The sequence below is a fragment of the Chiloscyllium punctatum genome, chromosome 1 (assembly GCF_047496795.1).
Source record: "Chiloscyllium punctatum isolate Juve2018m chromosome 1, sChiPun1.3, whole genome shotgun sequence".
NCBI lineage: Eukaryota > Metazoa > Chordata > Chondrichthyes > Orectolobiformes > Hemiscylliidae > Chiloscyllium > Chiloscyllium punctatum.
In genome coordinates, this window is record NC_092739.1 from 15,507,868 (window position 1) to 15,524,230 (window position 16,363).

Genomic DNA, 16,363 nt, shown 5'->3' on the forward strand with positions numbered 1-16,363 from the left:
GGGTGGGTGTATTAGGGTGAGGGACACCCTGACTCACCGGGTGGGTGTATTAGGGTGAGGGACACCCTGACTCTCACCGGGTGGGTGTATTAGGGTGAGGGACACCCTGACTCTCACCGGGTGGGTGTATTAGGGTGAGGGACACCCTGACTCTCACCGGGTGGGTGTCCTCGGGTGAGGGACACCCTGACTCACACCTTGTGGGTGTATTAGGGTGAGGGACACCCTGACTCTCACCTTGTGGGTGTATTAGGGTGAGGGACACCCTGACTCACACCTTGTGGGTGTATTAGGGTGAGGGACACCCTGACTCACACCTTGTGGGTGTATTAGGGTGAGGGACACCCTGACTCACACCTTGTGGGTGTATTAGGGTGAGGGACACCCTGACTCTCACCGGGTGGGTGTATTAGGGTGAGGGACACCCTGACTCACACCTTGTGGGCGTATTAGGGTGAGGGACACCCTGACTCACCGGGTGGGTGTATTAGGGTGAGGGACACCCTGACTCTCACCGGGTGGGTGTATTAGGGTGAGGGACACCCTGACTCACACCTTGTGGGTGTATTAGGGTGAGGGACACCCTGACTCTCACCGGGTGGGTGTATTAGGGTGAGGGACACCCTGACTCACACCTTGTGGGTGTATTAGGGTGAGGGACACCCTGACTCACCGGGTGGGTGTATTAGGGTGAGGGACACCCTGACTCTCACCGGGTGGGTGTATTAGGGTGAGGGACACCCTGACTCTCACCGGGTGGGTGTATTAGGGTGAGGGACACCCTGACTCACCGGGTGGGTGTATTAGGGTGAGGGACACCCTGACTCTCACCTTGTGGGTGTATTAGGGTGAGGGACACCCTGACTCACCTGGTGGGTGTATTAGGGTGAGGGACACCCTGACTCACCGGGTGGGTGTATTAGGGTGAGGGACACCCTGACTCTCACCGGGTGGGTGTATTAGGGTGAGGGACACCCTGACTCACACCTTGTGGGTGTATTAGGGTGAGGGACACCCTGACTCTCACCTGGTGGGTGTCCTCGGGTGAGGGACACCCTGACTCACACCTGGTGGGTGTCCTCGGGTGAGGGACACTCTCAATGACATTCCCGCTAATCCAATCGCCGCCTCACCAACTGTCATCGCTGACATCATCACCCCGCGACCGGGTTGTGTTGTCATCAGGTGCGACGGCGCGTGTTGGCAGAGCGCGAGAGGCGGCGTGTTGTTGGTGAGATGTGGTGATCCTCACAGAGCCGCTGGTAATATTCATCAAAACTCAATCAATCCTTGACTTCTCACCGAGACCGACCACTATTCGGTCAGATCCTTCAGTTTCGTGACGGTTTCGTTTAATTTTTTTCCTGAGCACCGACGGTGAGGCTCCCCTGTTGATGTTAAAGTTGTAGGTGGGTTACTGCCCTTTATTGCACTTTAATGTAGTAACACCTGGAGTACTTAAACATAGTAGAATGTTTAAACCATCTATATATTGGTTAGATATTTCTAAACAATTTATGATAATAAAAGTTACTTATTAAATGGTCTGTGGCATGGAGCAAGGTATTTAATTCGTAATTATTCCTTTTGGATGACTATCTTGCAATCATTAATACAAGTCATTATTACCTATTATTTACTTATCTATGCTACTTTATAATCTGCCTATATTGTTGTCAAGACAAAACTTTATTGTGCCTTGGTACACGTGACAATAAATTCAATTCAATTCAGGTTCTGCTTTGTTCGACTCCTCCAGTGAGGCACTTTGGTTTAACCGATTAAAACAGAAGTGCCAACATAATGTATTTCCTGTAGTATAGTAAATCCCATTTGCTGAGGTCACTGTTTTGTTTTTGGGTAGGGGTGGGAGAGAATAGGGTGTATGACAGTTTTTGATTTATTTATCATTCAAGTTAGTTGTAGTGCAGTTGGAAACCTGCCTGTAAACCATAAGATTCCAGATTTAGTCCCAATCCAGGTGTGTGCACAAAAATTCGGGTTGATGTGCCAGTGTGGAATTGAGAGAGGGCTATACCATTTTGAGATGTTGTCTTTTAGTGGAACGTTTGACTGACATCTGACTGGATGTACAAGATCTCCCAGCACTTTTTTTTTGAAGAAGCGAAAGTGAGTTTGTACACTACAGCACGGTTGCCTCATCATAAAAACTTATCTGGTCATTATCCTATTGCTATTTGCTTTCTGTATTAACGACTGTATTTTCTAAATTACAGCAGTGACCATCCCTTAAAAAAGTTGTACAATGTTTTGCGATCTGGAGGTTGTAAAAAGGGCAATGGAAATCTGCAACTTTTTTTTTCACAGGGTCTGATGCAAGTCCAGCATTTGTTGTCCATCCTTGCAGCTTTTGAGTAGTGGGGGTGAGCTGCTGCCTTAGCCCACTTCAGTCTGTGGTGTACATGTGCCCCGAGGCTGGCAGGACAGATGTTCCAGAATTTTAACTGAGTGACTGTGAAGGAATGGTGCTTTATTTCTAATTCAGGATATTGTGTAACTTGGGAGGTGAACTTACAGATGGTCATGTTTGTATCTGCTATCATTCATCTTGTGGATGTTACGTTTGGAAGGTGCTATGGATGGAATCTTGGTGGGCTGCTATGGCATCTTCTGCAAATGTTGTACAGTACTATCATTGCATGTTAGTAGTGGATAGGGTGTGAATAAAGCAGAGTGTTTTGTTCCCGATGGTGATGAACTTTGAGTGTTGTTGGAACTCAACCATCCAGACTACTTGAAAATGGAGTTGCAGGTAGACAGGATGGTGAAGAGGGCATTTGATATGCTTGCCTTTATTGGTCAGTGCATTGAGTATAGAAGTTGGGAGGTCATTTTGCAGCTGTACAGGACATTGGTTAGGCCGGTATTGGAATACTGTGTGCACTTCTGGTTTCCCTGCTACAGGAAGGATGTTGTGAAACTTGAAAGGGTTCAGAAAAGATTTATCAAGATTTTGTTGGGTTTGGAGGGTTTGAGGGGCATAGATAAGGTAAATTGCAAAGGAGTATTCCCCTGGTATAATGTAGTCCAAAACTAGATTTAAGGTGAGAAGGGAAAGATTTAAAAGGACCTATGGGGCAACATTTACAGAGAGTGGTGCATGTATGGAATGAGCTGCCAGAGGAAGTGGTGGATGCTGGTACAGTTACAACATTTAAAAGGTATTTGGATTGGGATATGAATAGAAAGGGTTTAGAGGGATATAGCCAATTGCTGGCAAATGAGACAAAGTTAATTTAGGATATCTGGTCTGTATGGACAAGTTGCACCAAATGGTCTGTTTCAAACTGTACAGCTGTCTGACTCTGGTATGTTGCAAGTATTCCATTGCGCACCCGACCTGTATCTTGTAGGTTGTGGACAGGCTAGGGAGTCTGGCGATCACTTAGTTGCTGTAGGATCCTAGCTCTTATTTGCTTTTGTATAGCCATAATATTTATTAGTGGTCCTGGTAAGTTTCTGGTCAATGATAACTGTTATGTTGTCATATTTAGTGATGGGACTGAATGCCAGGAGGAGGTGGTTTGGTTCTGTCTTGTTGGAATCAACTAGGCAAAAGTGAGGACTGCAGATGCTGGAGATCACTGTCAAGATTAGAGTAGCGCTCTAGAGTACCCCTCTCATCCCAAAGCTATGCCCTCTAGTTCTGGACACTCCCCACCCGAGGGGAAAACAACCTTGTCTATTTATTGTATCCATGCCCCTCCCGAGAAAACAGCCCCTGCCTATTAATCCTCTCCCTATAGCTTTAATCCTCCAACCCTGGCAACATCCTTGTAAATCTTCTCTGAACCTTTTCAAATTTCACAACATTCCACTCTTTGTTAAAAAAAACTTGCCCCTCACATTTCCTTTGAACTTTCCCCCTCTCACGTTAAATGCATGTTCCCTAACATTAGTCTTTTAAACACTAGGAAAAAGATTTTGACCGTCAACAATGTCCACTCATCTCAATTTTATAGACTTCCATCAAGTCTCCCCTCAGCCGCCACTGCTCCAGAGAAAGCAACCCGAGTTTTTCTAACCTCACCTTATAGCTCAGACCCTCTAATCCAGGCAGCGGCCTGGTAAACCTCTTCTGAACCCTCTCTGGAGCCTCCACATCTTTCCTGTAATATGGCGACCAGTATTGAATGCATTACTCTAAGTGTGGCCCAACCAAAGTCTTATAAAGCTGCAATATGACATTATGACTCTTTTACCCAATTCCCCAACCAGTAAAGGTAAAGCCTTTTTTGCCCTACCTACTTGGGTAGCCACTTTCAGGGAGCTATGGACTTGAACCCCAATATTCCTGTCTATATCAATGATGTTCAGGACTCTGCCAGTAACTGTATACTTTTCCGTAACATTTCATCTCCCAAAGAGCAGCACCTCGCACTTACCCAGATTAAACTCTATCTGCCATTTCTCCAACCATATACGCTGCTGATCCGCATCCTGTTGTATCTTTGACAACCTTCTACACTATCCACAACTCCACTGATCTTTGTCTCATCTGCAAACTTACTAACCCACCCATCTGCATTTTCATCCAAGTAGAACACCCCTAGTCATGGACCTACAGCCATAAAAACAATGTTCCACTACTACCCTCTGCTTTCTACGTGCAAACCGATTCTGAGTCCATGCGGCCAAGTCACCATGGATCCCGTATATCGTAATCGCCTGGATGCATCTACCATGAGGGACCTTGTCGAAAGCCTTACTAAAATCCATGTAGACAACATCCGCTGCTCTATCCTCATCGATCGCCTTCTTCATCTCCTCGAAAAATTCAGTCGACTTTGTAAGACATGACCTGCCTCCCACAAAGCCATGCAGATTGTCCTAATTAGGCCATGCTTTTCCTAGTCTGCATAAATCTATCCTTAAGAATTCTCTCCAATAGCTTCACAATAATTGATGTGAGACTCACCGGTCTGTAGTTTGCTGGATTATCCATATCTCCCTTGTTGAACAGAAGAACAACATTAGCTACTTGCCAGTCCTCCGGGACATCTCCAGTGGCTGGCAATGATCTGATGCTGTAAGGACTGGGCCATATTTCAAGTGGGTTACCACAGGGTTCACTGCTGAGACTGCAGCTGTTCACAATTTGTATTAACTATTTGGACGAAGGAATTGAATGCAATATTTTCAAATTTGCAGATGACACTAAACTGAGTGGCTGTTGTGAGGAGTATGCTAAGAGGCTGCGGAGTGACTTGGATAGACTGGCCAAGTTGGCAAATACAGGTCGTTCTGCTATAATGCGACAGTTGTGTTCCCCTGCATCCTTGTGCTATAGAAAATCATGCAATGGAAAACCACTATATAAAATCATGCTGCATAAGGATCGCTAATAGAAAATTGCTATACCCATTCAGTAGAAAGTTCACATCATCCAAACAACGTCCACAATTTGTCAATCGCATTATAGTCACTTTGTACTGTCGAAACATGTGTTATAGCAGCATGACTTGTACTTGGCAAATACTTGGATAAATGTGAGGTTATCCACTTTGGTCACAAAACCAGGAAGGCAGATTATTATCTGAATGTTGACAGTTTAAGAAAAGATGAGGTGCAATGGAACTTAGGTGTTATTTGCTGAAGGTTGGCATGCAGGTGCAGCAGGTGGTGAAGAAAGTTAATGGCATGCTCTGCTTCATAACGTGAGGAGTAAGGATGTCTTGCTGCAGTTATACAGGGCCTTGGTGAGGCTACACCTTGAGTATTGTATGCAGTTTTGGGTCTCCTCATTTGAGGAAAGACTGAGATGAGGTAGAACTTCTTCATGCAGGGAGTTGTGAACCTAAGGAATTCTCTCCCACAGGAAGCTGTTGGGACCAGTTCGTTAGATATATCCAAGAGGGAGCTCGACTTGGCCCTTGTAGCTAAGGGGACTAAGAGGTGTGGAGAGAAAGTGGGAGCGGGATACTGAAATAGCATGATTAGCCATGATCGCATTGAGTGGTGATGCAGGCTCAAAGGGCTGAGTGGCCTACTCCTGCACCTATGTTCAATGATTCATGGTGTTGTTCACAAGTGCTCATGTAGCGCAATGATAATGTCCCTTACCACTGGACCAGAAAGCCCAGTTCAAGTTACACCTGCTTCAGAGTATGTAATAACATCTCTGAACAGGTTGAGAAAATATCTAGTACATTGGATAGTGTGCTGTTTTATAAAGACCTTGTTACGCTGTATAATAGAATTATTTGTGAGTTAGTTAAATCTTTGTGATGTTGTGGCAATACATTTCAGATTAGACTATCTCTGATCACCTCGGCAAAAGTGAGGACTGCAGATGCTGGAAACCAGAGTTTAGATCAGAGTGGTACTGGAAAAGCACGGCAGGTCAGGTAGCATCTGTGGAGCAGGAAAATCGACGTTTTGGGCAAAACCCCTTCATCAGGAATAGAGGCAGGAAGCCTCCAAGGTGGAGAGATAAATGGGATTATGGGGGGTGGGGAGGGGAAGGTAGCAAAGAGTACAGTAGGTGAATGGGGTTGGGATGGAGGTGATAGGTCAGAGGGGAGGGTGGAGTGGATAGGTGGGAAGGAAGATTGGCAGGTAGGACAAGTCATGAGGACAGTGCTGAGCTGGCAGGTTGGAACTGAGGTAAGGAGAGGGGGGGAGGGGAAATGAGGAAATTCTGGGGTTGAAGTGTTCCGCGATGGAAGATGAGACGTTCTTCCTCCAGGCGTCGGGTGGTGAAGGGGGGTGGGAGCGTGGACCTGACCTGGTAGTCACAGAGGAACGATCTTTGTGGAAAGGGGTGGGGTCCGTTTGGAGGTGGCGGAAATGTTGGCGGATGATGCAGATAATGCAAAGGTTGGTTGGGTGGAAAGTGAGGATCGGGGGGGGTGGGGGGGGGGGGTAGTGGTTCTGTCCTTCTTATGGTTGGAGAGGTGGGGTTTGAGGGCGGAGGTGTGGGATGCGGATGAGATGCATTGGAGGGCATCTTTAACCACATGAGAAGGGAAATTGCAATCTCTAAAGAAGGAGGCCATCTGGTGTGTTCTGTGGTGGAACTGGTCCTCCTGGGAGCAGGTACAGCAGAGGCAGAGGAATTGGGAATACGGGATGGCATTTTTGCAGGAGGTAGGGTGGGAAGAGCTGTAATCCAGGTTGCTGTGGCAGTCGGTGAGTTTGTAAAAAAAAAAGTGTCAATTCGGTCGTCATTAATGGAGATGGAGAGGTCCAGGAAGGGGAGGGAGGTGTCAGAGATGGTCCAGGTGAATTTCAGGTCAGGGTGGAATGTGTTGATGAAGTTGATGAATTGCTCGACCTCCTCGCGGGAGCATGAGGTGGCGCCAGTGCAGTCATCAATGTAGCGGAGGAAGAGGTGGGGTGTGGTGCCGGTGTAACTGCGGAAGATGGACTGTTCTACACGGCCAACGAAGAGACTGGCATAGTTGGGGCCCATACGGGTGCCTATGGCCTCTGGGCTGGAGGAAGTGGGAGGATTCAAAGGAGAAATTGTTAAGGGTGAGGACCAGTTCGGCCAAACGAATGAGTGTCGGTGGAAGGGTACTGTTGGGGACGTCGGGAGAGGAAGAAATGGAGGGCTTGGAGGCTCTAGTCATGGTGGATGGAGGTGTAGCGGGATTGGATATCCATGGTGAAGATGAGGCATTGGGGGCTGGGAAACGGAAGTCTTGGAGGCGGTGGAGGGAGCGGGTGGTGTCTCGAACGTAAGTGGGGAGTTCCTTGACTAGGGATAGGACAGTGTTGAGGTAGGTAGAGATGGGTTCAGTGGGACAGGAGCACGCTGAGACAATGGGTCGGCCGGGGTGGTCAGGCTTGTGGATCTTGGGAAAGAGGTAGAATTGGGCGGTGCAGGGTTCTCTGACTATGAGGTTGGAAGCTGTGGGTGGGAGATCTCCTGAGGTGATGAGGTTCTCTATGGCCTGGGAGATGATGGTTTGGTGATTGGGGGGTGGGGTCATGGTCGATGGGGCGGTAGGAGGAGGTGTCTTCGAGTTGGTGTAGAGGCTTCAGCAGTGTAGAGGTCATTGTGTCAAACTACCACAGCACCCCCTTTATCTGCTGGTTTGATGGTGCGGTTGGGATTGGAGCAGAGGGAGTGGAGGGCTGAGCGGTTGGAGTGGAGGGTGGGGGTAGACAGATTGAGGCGGTTAATGTCTCGGCGGTAGTTGGAAATGAAGACGTCGAGGGCGGGTAGAAGGCCAGCGCGGGGTGTCCAGGTGGATAGTGTGTTGGAGGCGGGTGAAGGGGTCCTCAGAAGGTAGGTGGGAGTCCTGATTGTAAAAGTGAGCTCAGAGGCAGAGGTGGCGAAAGAAATGTTTGACGTCACAATACATATTAAATTCACTGATGCGTGAACGGAGTGGGATAAAGGCAAGGTCTTTCCTGAGGACTGATCGTTTGTCCTCGGTGAGGGGAAGCTCTGGGGGGATGGTGAAAACTCGGCAGGGCTGGGAGCTAGGACCTGGTGTAGGTGTGGAGCTGGGAATGATGGTGGAGCCTGTAACTGGAGTGGGTGTGGTGGTGGGGGGGAATGGGGGTGGAGTCATGAGCAGGGGTGATGTTCCCCTTGGGGTTCTGGTTACCTTCCTGGCATTGCTTTACATTCAGCTTTGCCCTCAAACCCTAGTCTTTTGTACCTGTTCTTGTGTGGGGAGCTTCCCAACTTTCACACTCACATCCTCAAAAGCCCAGTTCTTTGGATCTCAACTCACCATTTCTTCAGCTAGCAATTTGCTGAACATTCTCAACCTTCAACTATCCAAATTAAAGCCATACACTCATGCCACATCTGCTTCCTTTGGGAAGGTCATCAACGCAGCTCTCAAGTGTTGTCATCTCCCAATGTGTATCTCAGTACAGTGAAAAGCTTTGTTTGCAGTCAGCACAGGCAGATCATAGTAAGCAATGACATACAGCTCTTATGGTGAAAAAAGAGTTGGATAGAGTAAGGCATGCAGGCTACACTGCACAGGACATGTGCTAGATAAGTTCGACATTAACAAGATCAGCATTATTTGAAGTTAGTGTCCATCCATCAGTCTAATATTGGCAGGGAAGAAGCTGTTTGTGAACCGTGTTCAAGCTTCTGTATCCTCTGAAGGAAGAGTTTGCAGGTGAGCATTACCTGGTGGGGTGGGTCTTTGATGTTGGCAGCCTTTCCACGGCAATGAGATGCATAAATGGGCGGTTTTTCTGTGATGGTCTGAGCTGGATATCTGCTGTCCTCACTTTCTCTTGGGCCTTGCAACAACCTTCTGTAGTTTCAAACAGTCTTAGGCAGAGCAGTTGCCATACCAGGCTGTTAGGCACCTGGGTGGTATGTTTTCAATGGTGCATTTATTAAAGTTAGTCAGGGTCATTATGAGCATGGCAAATATCTTGAGCCACCTGAAGAAGAAGAGGCATTGTTGTGCCTTTTTAACCATTGTACAATGTGGGAAATCCTGGACAGATTGTTGGTTATAGTCACCCTGAGGAACTTGACGCATTCCACCCTCTCAGCCTCAGCCCCATTGATGTAAATGAGGCTTGTTCTCCTTTCTTTCTGAAGTCTGTGATCAGTTCTCTAGTTTTACTGACATTGAGAAGAGGTTGTTATCATTGCACCAATTCACCAAGCTCTCTGTCTCCTTTCTGTATTCTGACTCATTGTTGTTTGACATCTGTCCTACCACGGTGGTGTTGTCAGCAAATGTAAAGATGGTGTTTGTATGGAATTTGGCAGAACCGCACATGTGGGTGTACAGGGAGTATAGTAGGGGGCAGAGATTGCGTCTGTTTTGGGAGGGGGTTTCCAGTGTTGAGCCTCCTTGTGGAGGAGGTACGGTTGCCTATCTTCACTGATTGCAGTCTGTGGGGTGAGGATCCAGATGCAGAGGGCAGAGCCGAGACCTAGATCTTGGAGTTTCGAGATCAGTCTGAGGGGATAATGGTGTTGATGAACAGGAGTGCAGGGCTAGGGAACAGGCGTCTGCTGTCAGCCTGTTATGTCGGTGGGCAAATTGCAGGGGATTGAGGCAGGCTGGGAGACTAGAATTGATGTGGGCCGTGACCAACCTCTCGAAGCACGAAGTATCCTCCATGATCATGGAGTACAGAACCACTGGGCAGTAGTCATTAAAGAATGTTACATTTTCCCATGAGTGGCAATTAGGTATAATAAAGCTTCAATCTTGCAACACATCTAAAATGCTACTTATTAAAAGTGCAAGTGTGACAGTGCCAAAGACAGGTTGTTTTATATCGTCATTCTTCAATTGTCTGCAGTCTTTGATATGGTTGATTTGTGTCATACCCTCGCCCCTTCAAGTCGACTTAGTTGCATTCTGAGCTTGCTCATCATAGCGAGAGAACTGCTGATTAAGTAGTGTCTCATTTTTCAAAACTTTCCTCCTTGTTTTCAAATCCCTTGGTTTGACCCCTCTGTCTATAATATCCTCCTACCATAAATGCCACTATTTCAGCTCCCATGATTTTGACCTCTTAAGTATCCATGATTTTAATGACACCATCATTGGAGACCTCTGGTTCAACCACTTAGGTTCCAGAATTCTTTCTCTACATCTCTTTTGACTTTCTACCTCACTTTCTACCTTTTTATAGATTCTTCCTTAAACCTTTCAGCAATCTGTCCTATATCTCCTTATGTGTAATGTCATAATTTCTTTTGTGATGCTTCTGTGAAGTAGGTCGGAACATCTTTCTAAAATTAAAAGCGTTGCATAAAGACTATAAATGTTTGAGATGCAGTACATAACCTTGTGTTTTTTTTATTTCTCAGGCATTTGTAGGGAAATGGACAGGCAAGTTGAGTTGAGGTAGAAAATTAGCTTTGGTAGTATTGAATAAGCGAGCAGGCTTGAGTGAGCCATATGGTCTACTTTTTTATTTTTTTTCTCACTTGATCAAACCTTCTTAAATGTTATATGTTCTTACTTGTTTTTCTTTTCTTTGTTTCCTTTCAGTTTTGATTTTGAAGAAGTATGACAGACCAAGGAGGAGATAGAGACGTTCAACCCTCTCAACAGACAGACACCACTGAGAAGAGAGTGGTCTCTGAGGGCAGTTTATTGATGGAAAGCAATGATGATTTGGCTGACAAACGACATGAACAGCCAGCAGCAGAATTATGCACTCAAGCATGTAAAAATGAATCTCTGATGGCAGCTTCTGAAGTTTGTGTGATAAAGCAGAAAGATTCTAAAGTTCAGCATGAGCTTGGTGTTCCATCTCTCCAGAGCACTGCAAATGAAATTATTGGCAATGTGCTGCCTTGTGTAACTCCAGTAACACCTGTCGCGCAAGGGACTTTGAATGCTGTTAAATCAAGTGAGCTCAGTACTTCTCAAAAGTGTGAGATTACATCTGCCACTCCTGCCTTGGTCACTGGTGATCAGGAAATGGAAGTTTCAGTGTCTGCTCAGCTGGAGACGTTATCATTTGAAATAGCACAGTTGAAATACCAGGAAACAGAACGTACACAAGACCAACACTCAGGCCAAGAAAATAACTTCCCACAGGTTGATGTTACATTACAAGACAGTGCAGCTGATGCAGAAATTAGTGATGATGATGAAAGCTCTTCATCGGACAGGTGAGCATACGAGGAAAGGAGTTGGTAATACTAAACTTTAGCAAATTTCTAGATAGTATAATACTAGAATACCTAGTTTATTTAATCAAAGAAAAGAAAGTTCTCTTTTCATTTTAAGGAGATGTACGCTCCCTTAGTCAATTTAAAGAAAACTTGAAATTATCTTTCATAAACCGAGTGCTCCACTATGTACAAAGCAGTATTACAAAAACAAGCATGAGACAGATAACTACGTTTTGCGTTGCTAATTGAGCAATAAAGATGAAAGGCATATTGTTACCCTAGGTGTACAGCTGGTGGCTGATTTTGCTTGTTTCGGTTTATTCGCTCCCAATTTTCCTGCTGCTTTGGAGATCAAAGTCCCAACAACAGTATCAAGATCCCGATAGTGAAATGAGGAAAGGAATTATTTTGGTGTTATTGGACTACTTCAACTGCTTGCATTTTATGTATCTAGTAACTGTATACAAATTGCTAAAAATTATTTCACAGAACTGTAACAGATGAAAGAATAAGATATGAGAAAGGATGATGAAATAAAAGAGGTGGAGAGTGAAAAATGACATGGTGAGGTGGAATGATACAGGAAGGAAATCTGATTGTGAGGCCTGGATAATTGAAGGAAAGGTGAATGTAACAGTGGCCATTTTCGAACAACCTTTAGATTGGTGGTGTGGTGTATCATTACCATACATGTAGAAGCTGAGTGTGTGTTCTTCAATAGGGGTAACATGTTGGCGAGGAATCAAGGGAACCTAAACAGCTCCTTAGTGGCTTGGTGTTAACAAGTGTGTTGGTTGAAGAGAAGTTATTATGGGCTGTGATAGGAAATGTGGGCAGTCTTACTGAGCTGGAGAACAGCTAGGCATTGCAGAAGCATAGGGAGATGTACCATGCAAACAGCCACAGACTATGAGGATCGCAAATGCACCATTTGTCAGTTTTGTTTTAACTTTCTTGGTGGGGTGTATTTTAGAAACAGTAATTTGGGACAGAATTAGTATTTAAGAAAACGTGGCATGGATTTATTAGAGAGAATTTATTTGCTGGACTTTTTTAATGACCAATGGATGAGGGCATTACTATCAATATGGTGTATGTACACTTCCACAAGATTCTCGATACAATGCCACACAACTCTTGTCATAGAAAAATAAGTCATGGAATAACGGGAGCAATAATCAACTGATATTAAGTTGGCTGACAGGCAATGGAAAGTAATGGTTAATGGTGCTTTTCTTGGCTGGAGAGTCGGTTCTTCGTCAACTTGTCCATGGATCAGTATTGAGACTGTTGCTTTTCATGATGGACATTAATGATCAGATCTTGATGTAAAAGCACAATTTAAAAAAAATTGCAGATCATATGAAATTTGGAAGCATTGTAAACTGAAAGGAAGCTCACCAAAGCTCCTCAGACAGTAACTTCCAAATTCTTGTCCATCACAACTATAAATGCTAGGGAAGCAGATACATGGAAACACCACCTGCAAGTTTCCCTCCATTCTGCTGCACTATTCTGACCTGAAATATGTCTGTAGGTCAAAATTCTGGACTTTGCTCCCTGATTGCATTGTGGGAGTAGCAAATGGGCTGAAGCAGTTCAAGAAGGCAGTGTGCTGTCACCTCACCGAAAACTAGGGATGGACAATAAATGTTAGCCCAAAAGTTAATGCCAACTTCAAAAAGACATGAATGTGGTGGACTGGGTGAACTAGTGACAAATGACACTTGATGCAGAGAAGTTGATGATTCATTTTGATAAGAAAAAAAGGTGGAGAGGCAGTATATAATATCTACTGTCTTGTTTGAAGAGAAGGCTTGTAGGAGATCTAATGGTGTTATTTAAAATCACAGTGAATCTGGATAGAATAGGTAGAGAGAAACTTCCTAGTCCTGAAAAGATAAAGAATGAGTTTGTAAATTGCTAATGTAACTGGCAAAAGAAGCAAAGGCGTTATGAGAAAAGCCTTTCAAACTGTGAATGGTTAGGGTCTTGAATGTGCTGCCTGAGAGAGGAGGAGGCAGACTCAACCCATGCATTTAAGAGGGAAAGGAATTCTGGGCCAAGGTTTGAGAATCCTTTCAGTGGTGATGTACATAGAGCTTTAGGGTGGCTGGTGGTCAGTCAAAGTTTAGTAATTGAAATGCTCTGACCGCCTACCCCTCTTCATTTATGTTCATGCCCGGGTGTCCTTAGAGAAGGATCATGCAGTATCCATCAACGCTCTTGATGCCTTTTAGAAGTGGGCACTTTGTGGGGATACAGTATTGTCTCTCAAACTCTGTGTTTTAATTTAGTCCCTTCCTGCTCACCCTCGCCACCCTCTTCACTTTGTTTGCATTGCCTATAATTGTCTTGTAGGAGAAAGTGAGGACTGCAGATGCTGGAGATCAGAGCTGAAAATGTGTTGTTGGAAAAGCGCAGCAGGTCAGGCAGCAGCCAAGGAGCAGGGGAATCGACGTTTTGGGCATGAGCCCTTCTCCTGAAACGTCGATTCTCCTGGGTGAAAGTCAATAATTAGAAGGTTGAGTTCTGATTTGGCAGATGACAGTATGTTCAAAAATTTGATACAAGAAAGGAAAATTGGAAATTGGATCAAAAAAGAAATGTTCCCAGCCCTCTGCCCCATCACTGGTTTCCACCACTTCCTATGTCTCAGTTTTTGATTTAGATATTTTCTGATCACTTCTAACCATAGGTGGTCCATTCTTCTTTTTGACCAGAATAAAGTTTTGCTGAGTATTCTGAAATATCTGCTTAAATGTCTACTGCTGCTCATCTACTGACCTTTTCCTTTCGGTCCACTTTAGTCTTCTTCATTACATGTTTAAGTTGAGAATGCGGGTTTGAAACTCTGGTTGCTCTCCCTCAAAGTGGATTCTTTTTCTACTATGTTACAATCGTAACCCCTTAGAAATTCCTTAATTATGAGATTGCTTATTAATCCGAACACACTACTAGATTAAAACTAGCCCATTCCTTGGTAGCTTGTGCAATGTACTGATCTAAGAAGCAATAGAACATAGATAGAAAAGTACAGCAAAAGACAGGCCCTTAGGCCCATGATGTTGTGCCGTGACTTAATTCTAATGTAAAATATAGTAACTTAACCTATGCACCCCTCAACTCACTGCTATCCATGTGCATGTGCAGCAGTCGCTTAACTGACCCCAATGACTTCACTTCTACCATCTCAGCTGGCAACGCATTCTATGCATTCACAACTCTCTGCATAAAGAACCTACCTCTGATGCCTCCTTTATATCTTCCTCCTAATATCTTCAAACAATGACTTCTCGTACCAGTCAATCCTGCCCTGGGGAAACGTCTCTGGCTATTGACTCTATCTACTCCTCTCATTATTTTGTTCACCTCGATCAGGTCTCCTCTCTTCCTCCTTCTCTCCAGAGAGAAAAGTCCGAGCTTATTCAACCTTTCTTCATAAGGCAAGCCCTCCAGTCCAGAGAGCATCCTGGTAAACCTTCATTGTACCCTCTCCAAAGACTCTATATCTTTCCTATAGTAGGACGACCAGAACTGGACACAATATTCCAAGTGTGGTTGCACCAGGGACTTGTAGAGCTGCAGCAAACCTCGCGGCTCTTAAACTCGATACCCATGTTAATGAAAGCCAAAACACCATATGCTTTCTTAATCAAACCTAAACACTTGGGTGGCAATTTTAAGGGATCTATGTACTTGCACACCCAGATCGCTCTGCTCCTCCAAACTGCCAAGAATCCTGTCTTTAATCCTATATTCAGCATTCGAGTTTGACCTTCCAAAATGCATCACTTTGCATTTATCCAGGTTGAACGCCATCTGCCATTTCTCAGCCCAGCTCTGCATCCTGTCTGTTTTGCTGTAGCCTGCAGTACCCCTCTATACTATTGACAACACCTCCAACCTTTGTGTCATCTGCAAATTTACTAACCCACCCCCTCAACCTCCTCATCCAAGTCATTTATAAATAAGTACAAAGAGCAGAGGCCAAGTACAGAGCCCTGCGGGATCCCAATCAACACTGACCTCCAGGCAGAATACTTTCCATCTACAACCACTCCCTGCCTTCTGTCAGCCAGCCAATTCTGAATCCAGATAGCCAAATCTCCCTGTATCCCATACTTCCTGACTTTATGAATGAGCCAACAATGGGTAACCCTATCAAATGCCTTGCTGAAGTCCATATACACCACATCCACTGCTCGACCGTCATCGACCTGTCTTGACACCTCCTCAAAGAACTCAATAAGATTTGTGAGGCATGGCCTGCCCCTCAGAAAGCCATGCTGACTGCCTTTAATCACATTATGCTTTGCCAAATAGTCATAAATCCTATCACTCAGAATTCTTTCCACAACTTTGCTGACCACAGACATGAGACTGACTGGTCTGTAATTGCCAGGGATTTCGCTACTACCCTTCTTGGAAAGTGGAACAACATTCACTCCTTCCAATCTTCCAGTACGACTCCCATGGAGAGTGAGGAAGCAAATATTCCCGCCAGCGGCTTAGCAACCTCCTTTCTCTCTTCCTGGAGCAGCCTAGGATAAATCTGGTCTGGCCCTGGGGACTTATCAATCTTAATGTTTTCCAACACTTCTAGCACATCATCTTCATCAATTTTGATCTGGTCAAGACTGTGTCCCAGCTCCTTAAAGTTTTCATTTACAACAAGTTCCCTTTCCTCGGTGAAAACCGAAGCAAAAAACTCAGTTAGGGCTTCCCCTATCTGCTCAGAATGCATGATGTGTTGTACAAATTTGC

At 45.1% G+C, this 16,363-nt stretch overlaps 1 protein-coding gene across 3 annotated transcripts in view; it reads left to right on the forward strand.

The window, feature by feature from the left end:
* The first annotated feature begins 1,182 nt into the window (after window positions 1-1,182).
* Window positions 1,183-16,363, forward strand: part of naf1 (nuclear assembly factor 1 homolog (S. cerevisiae)) — a 258,554-nt gene continuing 243,373 nt past the window's right edge. The window contains exons 1-2 of one of the 3 annotated variants that reach the window (XM_072572957.1): window positions 1,183-1,262; window positions 10,965-11,593. In XM_072572957.1, coding sequence (XP_072429058.1) covers window positions 10,983-11,593 — 611 coding nt within the window. In that variant the 5' untranslated portion in view covers window positions 1,183-1,262; window positions 10,965-10,982. Of the gene's footprint in view, window positions 1,410-10,964; window positions 11,594-16,363 lie in introns of all 3 variants that reach the window. The other 2 variants (XM_072572784.1, XM_072572871.1) reach the window with 2 other exon arrangements.